Below are 12,979 nucleotides of genomic sequence, written 5' to 3'. Positions count from 1 at the left end.
TGCCCTTTTTGGGGTCTCCTTTCCCCTTTTTGGGGGGCTCATTTCCCTTTTAGGGTCCCTTCCCCATTTGAGGCCTCTCTCCCCAATTTTGGGGGTCTCCTTTCCCCTTTTTGGGATCTCCTTCCCCTTTTGGGGCCTCTCTCCCCATTTTAGGGCCTCTCTCCCCAGTTTTGGGGGGCTCTTTTCCCTTTTTGGGGTCCACTTGTCACTTGGGGCCTCTCCCCAATTTGGGGGGGTCTCCTTTCCTTTTTTTGGGGTCTCCTTTCCCCTTTTTAGGATCCCCTTCCCCTTTTAAGGTCCCTTCCCCATTTGGGGCCTCTGTCCCCAGTTTGGGGGAGTCTCCTTTTATTTTTTTGGGGTCTCTCTCTCCTTTTGGGATCTCCTTCCCCTTTTAGGGTCCCTTTCCCTTTCGGGGCCTCTTCCCCCAATTTGGGGGGGTCTCCTTTCCTTTCTTTGGGGTCCCGTTGCCCTTTTTGGCATCCCCTTCCCCTTTTAGGGTCCTTTCCCCTTTTGGGGCCCCTCTCCCCATTTCAGCCCCAACAGAATCCCCCCCAAATCGGGGGGGGGTTCCCCCCACCTCCCCCGTCCCCACAGGAGATTTTGGGGACCCCGGGGCCCCCCCAGGCCTGGAGGAGCGGCCGGACGTGCTGGGTGACACCGGGGACAGCGGGGACAGCGGGGACAGCGGGACAGCGGAAGGGAGGGACGGGGGAAGTGGGGGAGGGGCGGGCGCCGCGGTCAGCGCTGCCCCGAGGGGACAATGGGGACATCGGCGACAATGGGGACAGCACTGGGGACATCATCGAGGACATCGGGGACAGCATTGGGGACATCACTGGGGACAGCGGGGGCGCGGTGCCTGCTCGGCCTCCTCCTCATGGGGCCGCCCGGCCTGGCCGCAGGTGGGAACCGGGGGGGGATTTAGGGGATTTAGGGGGGTTTGGGGTGTCCGGGAGGGTTTGGGGGATTGGGGGATGATCCAGGGGGATTTGGGGGATTTGGGGGGGATTTAGGAGATTTAGGGGATTTGGGGTGTCCGGAGCATTTGGGGGATCCAGGGGGGTTTGGGGGATTTAGGGAGGTTTGGGGTTGTCCCGGGGGGGTTGGGGGATTTAGGGGTGTCGGGGGGGACTGGGGGGATTTGGGGTGTCCCGGGGGGAGTTTGGGGGATTTAGGGAGGTTTGGGGTGTCCGGAGCATTTGGGGGATCCAGGGGGGTTTGGGTGGATTTAGGGGGTTTGGGGGATTTAGGGGATTTGGGGTCACAGGGATTTGGGCTCCTGCTGATGCTTCCCAGCCCCTTCCCCGCCCCCCGTCACTTTTGGGGTGCCCCGGGGTCCCCCCGGGATGTTCCTGGGGCGGGGGGGTGCCCAATGGGGGGGTCCAGGACCGACCCCAAACCCCCCTCAAAATCCCCCCAAATTCCTCCTAAAATATCCCCAAATCCCCCCCCCACAAAACTCCCAAAAACCCCCTCAAACCCGCCCTAAAATCCCTCCAAAAACCCCCTCAAACCCCCCAAAATCCCCCCTAAAATCATCCCCAAATCCCTCCAAAATCCACCCCAAAATTCCCCAAAATCCCCCCCAAAACCCCCAAAATCCCCCTAAAAACCCCAAAAATCCCCCTGAAACCCCAAATTCCCCCCTAAAACCCCGAAAATCGCCCCCAAACCCCCTCAGGATCCCTGGCGGAGCCCGAGCTCTGCTACGTGCTGGACGCCGTGCTCTTCCTCTTCAGCCTCATCCTCACCGCCCTCTACGTGCGCCTCAGGGTGAGCCCCGAACCCCTTTTATTTTTGGGGGATCCCCCCAAACCTCCCCTCCATTTTTTACCCATTTTTCCCCTTTTTTCCCCTCATTTTGGGGTTTTTTCTTTCCCCCTCATCCGCAGTTCGTGACTCGGAGATTGCAGCGAGCGGCCGAGAAGGTAAAGGATTTTTTTGGGTTTTTTTGGGGGGTTTTTTTTGGGGGTTTTTTTTGGGGGGTTTTTGGGGTTCAGGGGGTGTGTGGGGGATGGGGGGTCCGGCTGTGCCCCCCCTCAGCCCCCCAAATTCTCCTTTCGCTTTCTGTTCCCGGGCAGAAGGAGGAAGAAGCCGTTTACGCCGTGAGTCACGCGGGGCCGGATTTTGGGGTCCCCCCCACGGATTTTGGGGGATTTTTTGGGGGGGAAGGGGCTGGGCTGGGGAGGGGGAACGTCCCCGGGGTTTGGGGGATCAGTGATGGGATGGGATTTGGGGTCCTCATGCATCTGTGGGGTGAGATTTGGGGTGTTGCCCCATTTATGGGAGAAAAGTTGGGGGGTTTGGGGTTTGGGGTCCCTCCCATTTATGGGGTGAAATTTGGGGGGGGTTGGGATTTGGGAGGTTTGGGATTTGAGGTGTCCTCCCATTTATGGGGTGAAATTTGGGGGGGTTGGGATTTGGGGGGGTTTGGGATTTGGGATTCTCCTCATTTATGGGGCTAAGATTTGGGGTCCTCATCCATCTGTGGGGTGAGATTTGGGGTGTTCCCAAGTTATGAGAGAAAAGTTGGGGGGTTTGGGGTCCTCCCATTTATGGGGTGAAATTTGGGGTGTTTAGGTTTTGGGATATTTGGGATTGGGGATGTTTGGGATTTGGGGCATTTGGGGTGCCCCCCCCTCCATTTATGGGATAAAATTTGGGGTGTTTGGGATTTGGGTTGTTTGGGATTTGGGTTGTTTGGGGTTTTTGGGATTTGGGCTGTTTGGATTTGGGGTTTTTGGGGTTTGGGGTTTTTGGGATTTGGGATTTGAGATGTTTGGGATTTGGGGTTTTTGGGATTTGAGATGTTTGGGATTTGGGCTGTTTGGATTTGGGGTTTTTGGGGTTTTTGGGATTTGGGCTGTTTGGATTTGGGGTTTTTGGGATTTGGGATTTGAGATGTTTGGGATTTGGGGTTTTGGGGATTTGGGATTTGGGGTTTTTGGGATTTGAGATGTTTGGGATTTGGGCTGTTTGGATTTGGGGTTTTTGGGATTTGAGCTGTTTGGGGTTTTTGGGATTTGGGGTTTTTGGGATTTGGGATCCCTCCCCTAAAGCACCATTTATGGGGTGACACTGAGGGAGGTGACAGCGGGTGGCTGTCACTCGGAGAGGGTGCCACAGACCCCCAAAAACCCCACAGACCCCCCAAAAACCCCACAGACCCCCCAAAAACCCCACAGACCCCCCAAAAAACCCCCAGACCCCAAAACCCCACAGACCCCCAACCCCCCTGACCCCCCTGCAGGGTCTCAGCTCGGAGCACCAGGAGACCTACGAGACGCTGCAGATGAAGAGCTCCTGACGCCCCCGTGTCCCCCCCGTGTCCCCCCCGTGTCCCCCCCGTGTCCCCAAACCCCAGGACCCCCCTGCCCTCCCCCCCCCGCCACCACCGGGATGGAAAAATTGGGATTTTCCCCCCTGAAAATGGAAAATTGGGATTTTTTTCCCCCCTTGAAAATACCAGATTTGAATGGAAAATTTGAGATTTTTCCCTCTAAAAATGAAAAATTGAGATTTTCCCCCCTGAAAATGGAAAATTGAGATTTTTTTTCCCCTTGAAAATACCAGATTGGAATGGAAAATTGGGATTTTTCCCTCTAAAAATGGCAGATTTCGGTGGAAAATTGGGATTTTTTTTGCTCTGAAAATGGAAAAATTGAGATTTTTTCCCCTTGAAAACGCCAGATTTGAATGGAAAATTGGGATTTTTTTCCCTCTGCAAATGCTGGATTTGGGTGGAAAATTGGGATTTTTTTTCCCACCCCCTCCCTTTCCCAAAATTGGAAGATTTTGGGGGGGGGGAGTCTCCCCCTCGCCCCCAAATTCTGACCCAAAAAACCCCATGGAAATAAACCAGTTCAAACCAGTTCAAACCAGTTCAAACCAGTTGAACCCAAAAGCTGCGGTTTGGTCCCAAGAGGGGAGGGAGGGTAAAAAATCGGGGTAAAATTGGTATAAAATACAGATTTTAAAGGTAAAAAAAATAGTGATTAAATGGGGTTTAAAGGGTAAAAAATTGGGATTGAAATTTGGGGTATAATGGGTTAAAATTGGGATTAAAAATGGGTTAAAATTGGGATTAAAAATGGGTTAAAATAATGATTAAAATGGGTTAAAATAAGGATTAAAAATGGGTTAAAATAAGGATTAAAATGGGTTAAAAATAGGGATTATAAAGGGTTAAAATAGGAATAAAATGGGAAAAATGTAGGGATGAAATAGGGATTAAAAATAGGGATGAAGTGGGTTAAAATTAGTTTAAAAATACAGGAAAAAAAGAGTAAAAATAGATAAAATAGGGATAAAAATAGGGATAAAAATGGGTTAAAATAGGGATAAAATGGGGCAAAATAAGGATAAAAATGGGGTTTAAATGGGTTAAAAATGCATCTAAAAATGGGCTAAATGTTGGCATGAATGGCTTTAAAAAGGGGACAAGTACGGTGTAAAAAAGGGTTAAAATAGGGGTGAAAACGGGTTTAAAATGTGGATTAAAAAAGGTAAAAATAGGGATTAAAAATTGGGAAAAAATGAATAAAAATTGGGAAAAAATAGGGGTTAAAAAGGGTTAAAATAGGGATTCAAAGGGGTTAAAATAAGGATAAAAATGGGTTAAAATAAATGAAAATTGGTTAAAAATAGGGATTAAAATTAGTAAAAATAGGGATTAAAAAGGGTTAAAATAGGAATTAAAAATGGGTAAAAATAGGGATAAAATGGGTTAAAATAAATGAAAATGGGTTAAAAATAGGGAGAAATGTAGGGATTAAAAAAGGTAAAAATAGGGATTAAAAAAGTTAAAAATAGGGATTAAAGGGGGTTAAAATAAGGATAAAAATGGGTTAAAATAGATGAAAATTGGTTAAAAATAGGGATTAAAATTGGTAAAAATAGGGATTTAAAAGGATTAAAAATGGGGGTAAAATGGGTTAAAAACGATAAAAATTGGGTAAAAAGAGAGAAAAAATGGGCTCAAAGCATGGAAAAAAGGGGAAATGTCCCCCAGGTCCCTGGCAGATGGCAGCTGGCAGCAGGAGGTGGCACCGGGGTGGCACCAGGAGGTGGCAGGGTGGCACCAGGGTGACAGCAGGAGGTGGCACAGTGACAGCAGGACATGGCAGGGTGGCATCCGGGTGGCATCAGGAGGTGGCAGCGCTGGCCATGCCCCAGACCTTCTTCTCCACCAGGGCACAGTACCTGTCGGGCACGCCGGTGTCCCTGCGGGGCACAGAGTGACACAGGAGGGGACATCAGCGGTGCCACAGGAGGTGCCAGAGGTGGCACCAGAGGTGGCGCCGCACCTGAGGCGCTGCAGTTTCTGCCGCCCCGCGCGTGCCAGGCGCTCTGCCCGCTCCCGCGCCCGCGCCAGCTCCCGCTGTCCCTCCTCCATGGCCGCGGCTCTGTCGCGCTGCTGTCGCTGTCGCGACTCCCGGATCTGCTCCCGCAGCGCCTCCACGTGGGCGCGCTGTGCCCGCTGCCGTGCCAGCTGCTGGTCCTGCTCCCGTGCCAACTGCTCCTGCTGGGCGCTGGGGACACGGGGACACCAGTGTGACACTGGCACTGGGACTGTGACACTGGGGACATGGGGACACCAGTGTGACACTGGCACTGTGACACTGGCACTGGGACTGTGACACTGGGACTGTGACACTGGGCCGGGGACACGGGGACACCAGTGTGACACTGGCACTGTGACACTGGCACTGGGACTGTGACACTGGGGACATGGGGACACCAGTGTGACACTGGCACTGGGACTGGGCCCGCTGCCATGCCAGCTGCTGGTCCTGCTCCCGTGCCAGCTGCTCCTGGTGGGCACTGCGGACACACGGGGACATTGGCACAGCCCCTGGGTGACACGGGGACACCGCCAGTCCCCTGGGCACAACTGGGGTGGCTCCAGGACATCGACACCATCCCCTGGGCACAGCTGGCACAGCGCCTGGGGTGACACTGGTGTCCCCAGAGCCACCAGGATGGCACAGGGACCCTGCCAGAGCCACCTGGTCACACCTGGGTGTCACTGGTGTCCCCAGAGCCACCAGGATGGCACAGGGACCCTGCCAGAGCCACCTGGTCACACCTGGCACAGCTCCTGGGGTGACACCAGCACCTCCAACCCCTCAACTGTCCCCAGGTGCCACCCACCTGAGCAGGGCGAGGAAGTCGCGGCGCTCCTGCTGCAGTGCCAGTGCCAGCTGCTGTCGCCGCTTTGTCGCCTGCTCGCGGCGGCCCCGCTGCAGCTCCTGCAGCAGCTCCGCGCGGCGCCGCTCCCGCTGCAGCTCCCGGCGCCGCCACTCCCGCTCCGCCGCCTCCTCATTGCGCCTGGCGCGCAGAGCGTCCTGCGGGGACATCGGGGCATCGGGGACAGTGACAGGGACAGGGGACATTGAGGATATTTGGGACACTGGGGACAGGGAAAGGGACAGTGACAGGGGCAGCTCCCGGCGCCGCCACTCCCGCTCCGCCACCGCCTTGCTGCGCTTGGAGCGCAGAGCCTCCTGCGGGGACATCGGGGACAGTGACGGGCACAGGGGACACTGGGGCACTGGGGACAGTGACAGGGACAGGGGACATTGGGGATACTGGGGACACTGGGGACAGGGACAGCTCCCGGTGCCACCACTCCCGCTCCGCCATCTCCTGGCTGCGCTTGGAGCGCAGAGCCTCCTGCAGGGACATCGGGGACCCGGACAGGGGACATTAGGGATATTGGGGACATTGGGGACATTAAGGGCACTGGGGACAGGGACGGCGACAGGGGACATTGGGGGCATTGGGGATATTGGGGACAGGGACAGCTCCCGGTGTCGCCAGGCGCGCTCCGCCGCCACCTGGCTGCTCTTGGTCAGCAGAGCCCCGGGGAGGGGACAGAGCGGGGGGCAGTGCCACCCACCTCCGCCTCCTGCCAGTCCCGCTCGCGCTCCTGCATGGCCTTGACCCGGTCCAGCTGCCGCTGCCGCTCCTGCCACAGCCGCGCCCGCTCCGCCTCCAGCGCCGCCTCCCGCTCCTGGGGACAGCGACACCGCTGGGGACAGCGACACCGGGACAGGGACACCGCTGGGGACAGGGACACACTGGGGGACGGGGACGCCGGGACAGGGACACACAGGGACACCGGCTGGGGACAGTGACACGGCTGGTGACAGCAACACCGCTAGGGACAGTGAGAGGGAAATCGGCTGGGGACACAGACGCAGGCGGGGACAGAGCCCTGGGGAGGTGACAGAGCCCCGGGATGGGAAAGTGCCACGGGAGGTGACAGCGCCTCGGGGTGGGACAGGACCCTGGGGAGGTGACAGCGCCCCGGGGAGGTGACAGCGCCCTGGGGAGGTGACAGCGCCCTGCCAGCCCCGCCCTCACCCCCTTCTGGCGCTGCTCCTCCAGGGCCCGCAGCTCGGCGCGCCTGTCGCGCTCCCTGTCGCGCTGTCGCAGCCGCTGGTTCTCCGCGTCCACTGCCCTCATCTCGGCCAGGAGCTGCTGCTTGCGCTGCTGCCGCTGCTGCCAGGCCTGGCCACACCGCGGGGACACCGCGGGGACACCGATCCCGTCACCGCAGAGCCCCGCAAACCCCGCCTGCCCATGGGGACCCCAATGCCGTGGGAGCCGCATTCCCCGGGATCCCCAAACCCCTGGGATCCCACACCTCTGGAATCCCCATTCCCTGAGATTACCTTGCTACAGATCCCAAATCCCTGGGACCCCAAACTCCTGGGATGGATCCCCCATTCCCAGGGATCTCAAATCCTTGGAATCCCCATTCTCTGGGATTACCCCGCTATAGACCCCAATTCCATGGGATCCCAAATCCCCCTCATCAGGATCCCCATTCCCTGGGATCCCAAACCCCTGAGATCCCCATTCCCTGGGATCTCCCACTCCTTGGGATCCCAAATCCCTGGGATTCTCCTCCTCAGGCCCCCCTATTCCCTCAAACCCCCATTCCCAGAAATCCCCATTCCCTGTGATCCCCATTCCCAGAAATCCCCATTCCCTTGAACTCCCAATCCATGGAATCCCCAGCAGCTCCGTGTCCCCTTCCACTGATGCCACCACGTCCCCAAGGCCACCAGAGCCCCGATCCCACCCCATGCTCTTCCCAACCCTTCCAACCCGAATTCCCAAATAATTCCCGCTAGAAATCTCCGACCTCGTGATCCTCCCTCTTCATCTGCTCCAGGTGCTCCAGGAACCTCTGGCCCTCCTGGAATTTCTGCTCAGCCCTCAGCGCCCGCTGCTCCTGGCGCTGCTCCATCTGCTGGAGAACCTCCAGCTTGTTGCTGGGAGTTCGGGAAGCATTCGGGAATTATTTGGGAATTCGGGAATTTGGGAATGGAAAAGTTCTGGTCTGGTTTCAGTGTTGTGGAGTGCACAGGGTGGGAAAGGGGAAGGGGAAAAAGGAAGGGAAAGGGGAAAGAGGGAGAAAGGGAAAAGGGGAAAAGGAGAGAGGGAAAAGGAGGGAAAGGGGGAAAGGAGAAAGGAGAGAAAGGGAAAAGGCAAAAAAAAAGGGAAAAGAAGGAGAAGAATGGGAAAGGAAGGGAAAAGGGGAAAGAGGGAAAAAGAGAAAAGGAAGAAGGGAAAGGAGGGAAAGGGGAAAGAGAAAAGGGGAAACAGAAAAGAAGGGAAAAGGGAAGAGGAAAAAAGGAATAGGGGAAGGGAGAAGATATAAGAGGAAAGGGATAAGGAAAAAAGAGGAGAGGGAAAAGAAGGGAAAAGGGTAGAGGAAAAGGGAAGAGGAAAAGGAAAAGGGAAGCACAGACCTGATGAGCTCCTGCTTCCTGCGGCGCTCCAGCTCCTCCTCCAGCTGCAGCTCCTTCTCCCACTCGCTGTCCATGAGCTGCACCAGGCGCTGCTCCTCTGCCTGCAGCTCCTCCTGGATCTGCCGCCGCTCCGCCAGCTGCCTGTCCAGGATGGAGCTGCAGCGGGCACTCAGCAGGAGCTGTGGGACACAGGAATGGAAATGGGAATGGGAAATAGGAATGGGAAATGGGAAATGGGAATGGGAAATGGGAATGGGAATGGGAAATGGGGGAAATGAGAATCCTGGATCTGCTGCTTCTCCACCAGCTGCCTTTCCAGGATGGAGCTGCAGCGGGTGCTCAGCAGGAGCTGTGGGACACGGGAATGGAAATGGGAATGGGAAATGGGAGCCCTGGAGCTTCTCCTGCCTGTCCAGGTCATCAACAGCAGGTGGTCAACAGGAGCTGCGGGACATGGGAATGGAAATGGGGAATGGGAATGGGAATGGGAAAGAGAAAAGGAAAAAGGGAAATGGGAATGGGAAAGGGAAAAGAGGAGGGTTCTGGCAGTACCGAGTTCAGCCGCCGCATCTCGTCCTCCTGCTCCAGCCTCAGCCCGGCCGCGCGCTCCCGCAGCTCCCGGCGCTCCTGCTCCCGCCGCAGCTCCAGCTCCGAGCGCGCCCGCGCCTCCCGCAGCTCCTGCTGCCGCCGCTCCGCGCTGCGGGCCCGGCTGCGCGCCTCCTGCGGGACAGGGACACTGCTGGGGACAGGGACACTGCTGGGGACACTGCTGGGACAGGGACACTGCTGGTGACACTGCTGGGGACACTGCTGGGACAGGGACACTGCTGGGGACAGGGACACTGCTGGGACATTGCTGGGACAGGGACACTGCTGGGGACACTGCTGGGGACAGGGACACTGCTGGGGACACTGCTGGGGACACTGCTGGGGACACTGCTGGGGACAGGGACACTGCTGGGGACAGGGACACTGCTGGGACACTGCTGGGGACACTGCTGGGACACTGCTGGGACACTGCTGGGGACACTGCGGGACACTGCTGGGGACACTGCTGGGACACTGCTGGGACACTGCTGGGGACAGGGACACTGCTGGGACATTGCTGGGGACAGGGACACTGCTGGGGATACTGCTGGGGACACTGCTGGGACATTGCTGGGGACAGGGACACTGCTGGGACACTGCTGGGACACTGCTGGGGACACTGCTGGGACAGGGACACTGCTGGGGACAGGGACACTGCTGGGGACACCGCTGGGGACACCGCTGGGGACATTGCCGAGCCTCCTGAGGGGACATTCCCAGGATTCTGGGGGACATTCCCAAGGCATTCCTGGGGAGACAGTCTCAGGGTCTTGGGGGACATTCCCAGGGACATTCCCACGGACATTCCTTGGGCGACAGTTCTAGGACATTCCAGGGTCCCTGGCACGAGGGGAGTGGGAAAAGTGGGATTGGGAAAAGGGGGATCAGGAAATTCGGGTGGGGAAAATCGGGATGGGGGAAATTGGGCTCAGGAAAAGCAGGATCGGGAAAATCGGGGCTCAGGAAATTTGGGATCAGGAAATTTGGGCTCAGGGAATCGGGAGGTGCCCACAAAAGCCGCGTCCTGGCGGGATTTGAGGATCCGCAGCCGATCCCCGAGCGGCCGCGGAGGCTGAGCCTCCTCCTGGATCCGCTGGAATTCCTCATTGCCGAGGATGAGCGAGGCCGGCGGCCGATCCCTGGGAATTCTGGGGGACACAAACCGGGATCAGGGACATGGGGACAGCTCCTGGTGTCCCCTGAGTCCCCAAATCCCATCTGCATCCCCAAATCCCTATGGGTCCCTAAATTCCTCTGGCTCCCAAATTCCCCACAGTCCCCAAATCCTACCTGGTTCCCCAAATCCTCTCCAAGTCTCCAATTCCCTTCTGGGTCCCAATTCCTGCGAGTCCCCAAATCTCTTCTGAGCCCCTGAGGGTCCCCAAATCCCCTCGGGGGTCCCCAAATCCTCACACGAGCTCCCGGACCACGTCCTTGGTGAAGACCCGGATGGTTTTGGGTTTGTCCTGAGGCACCGGGCCTGGGGCGCTCCTCACGTCCCGGACCTGCACGATGGGGCTGGAGGGGCCTGAAATCTGGGGGGAAAAAAGGGGGTGAGACCCCAAAATCAGCCCAAAATCGTCCCATAAATCCACCCTCAAAATCCCCACAAAATCCCCCCAAAATCCCCCCAAAATCCCATAAAAATAATCACAGAATCCCCCCCAAAATCCCCCCAAAATAATCACAGAATCCCCCCCAAAATCCCCCCAAAATCCCATAAAAATAATCACAGAATCCCCCCTGAAATCCCATAAAAATAATCACAGAATCCCCCCCAAAATCCCATAAAAATAATCACAAAATCCCCTCAAAAGCCCCCACAAAATCACCCCGAAATCCCCCAAATCCCTCAGAATTCCCCAAATCTCTTCAAAATCCCCCGCAAAATCCATCAAATTATGGGGTGAGATTTTGGGGTGAGAGACCCCCAAATGCCCCATAGTTCCCCCAAAATTCCCCCAAAAATTCCTCAAAATTCCTCAAAAATTCCCCAAAAATTCCTCAAAAAAATCCTCAAAAAAATCCCAAAAAATTCCTCAAAAATTCCTCAAAAAATTCCCCAAAAATTCCTCAAAAATTCCCCAAAAATTCCTCAAAAATCCCCCAAAAATTCCTCAAAAAATTGCTCCAGCCTCACCTTCTTTGCCCTCTCTCCCTTTTTCTCTTTCTCTTTCTCTTTGTCCCTGTCCTGCTGCTCGTCCCTGCCCAGCTCCGCGCTTCGCGCTCGCCGCAGCTGCTCCTGTGGGGACATCGTGGGGACATCGTGGGGACATTTCCAGGGACATTTCTGGGGGACATTCTCAGGGACATCCCAGGGGACATCCTGAGGCATTCCCGGGAGCAGGAAAATCGGGATGAGGAAAAACGGAATCGGGAAAAGCCGGGGCCCAGAAAAGAGGGATCAGGAAAAGTGAGGTTGGGAAAATTGGGATCAAAATGAAAGGGATTGGGAAAATTGGGATCAAAATGAAAGGGATTGGGAAAATTGGAATAAAAAAAAAAGGGATTGGGAAAATTGGGATAAAAAGGGATTGGGAAAATTTGGATCAAAATGAAAGGGATTGGGAAAATTGGGATTAAAAAAAGGGATTGGGAAAATTGGAATAAAAAAAAGGGATTGGTAAAATTGGGATCAAAATGAAAGGGATTGGGAAAATTGGGATTAAAATGAAAGGGATTGGGAAAATTAAAATTTAAAAAAAGGGTTTGGGAAAATTGGGATCAAAATGAAAGGGATTGGGAAAATTTGGATCAAAATTAAAGGGATTGGGAAAATTGGGATCAAAATGAAAGGGATTGGGAAAATTGGAACAAAAAAAAAGGATTGGGAAAATTTGGATCAAAATGAAAGGGATTGGGAAAACTGGGATAAAAATGAAAGGGATTGGGAAGAGGGGGATCGGGAAAAGCGAGTGGGAAATTTGGGATCAGAAAAATCGGGATGAGGAAATCTGGGATGGGGAAAAGCGGGATCAGGAAAAGGAGGAGGAGCGGGGATGTCGGGATCAGGAAAATCTGGAAGATTGGGAAAATTGGGGCTCAGGGAATCGGGAGGTGCCCACAAAAGCCGCATCCTGGCGGGATTTGAGGATCCGCAGCCGATCCCCAAGCTGCTGTGGCGGCTGAGCCTCCTCCTGGATCCGCTGGAATTCCTCATTGCCGAGGATGAGCGAGGCCGGCGGCCGATCCCTGGGAATTCTGGGGGACACAAAGCACCATCAGGGGAAAAATATCCCAGATTCTGGGGGAAAAGTCATGGATTTTAGGGAAAAAAAATCCTTGCATTTTGGGGGGAAAAAAAATCCAAATTTTGGGGGGAAAACAGCCTGGGTTTGGGGGGAAATAATCGTGAATTTTGAGGTAATAAATCCTGACTTTTGGGGGAAAATATCCCAGATTTGGTAGGAAAAGCCACCAGATTTTTGGCTAAAAAATCATTTTTTAAAAAATCCTGAATTATTGGCAAAAAAATCCCGAATTTTGGGGGAAATAATCCCGGATTTTCTAGGAAAAAAATCACGTTTTATTGGGGATAAAATTAGCAGATTTGGGGAGCCTCACATGAGCTCCCGGATCAGGTCCCTGGTGATGACCCGGATGGTTTTGGGTTTGTCCCGGAGCGA

At 55.1% G+C, this 12,979-nt stretch overlaps 1 protein-coding gene across 1 annotated transcript; it reads left to right on the top strand.

The window, feature by feature from the left end:
- The first annotated feature begins 764 nt into the window (after window positions 1-764).
- Window positions 765-3,372, top strand: FCER1G (Fc fragment of IgE receptor Ig). The gene is made up of 5 exons (XM_030965206.1): window positions 765-902; window positions 1,682-1,773; window positions 1,893-1,928; window positions 2,082-2,105; window positions 3,251-3,372. Exons 1-5 carry the CDS (start codon window positions 779-781, stop codon window positions 3,305-3,307), a joined length of 333 nt encoding a protein of 110 aa, XP_030821066.1. The 5' UTR covers window positions 765-778; the 3' UTR covers window positions 3,308-3,372.
- The last annotated feature ends 9,607 nt before the right edge of the window (window positions 3,373-12,979 follow it).

Source organism: Camarhynchus parvulus, chromosome 25 (assembly GCF_901933205.1).
Source record: "Camarhynchus parvulus chromosome 25, STF_HiC, whole genome shotgun sequence".
NCBI lineage: Eukaryota > Metazoa > Chordata > Aves > Passeriformes > Thraupidae > Camarhynchus > Camarhynchus parvulus.
This window is presented reverse-complemented; position numbering and strand designations above follow the sequence as displayed.

What these genes read in the sequence shown, in the direction of transcription:
- FCER1G (XM_030965206.1), top strand. Translation starts at nt 779, where the DNA reads ATGGGGACAGCACTGGGGACATCATCGAGGACATCGGGGACAGCATTG. An exon ending in GCCGCCCGGCCTGGCCGCAG is followed by an intron (nt 903 to 1,681) that starts GTGGGAACCGGG and finishes AAACCCCCTCAG; the next exon opens with GATCCCTGGCGGAGCCCGAG. An exon ending in TGCAGCGAGCGGCCGAGAAG is followed by an intron (nt 1,929 to 2,081) that starts GTAAAGGATTTT and finishes GTTCCCGGGCAG; the next exon opens with AAGGAGGAAGAAGCCGTTTA.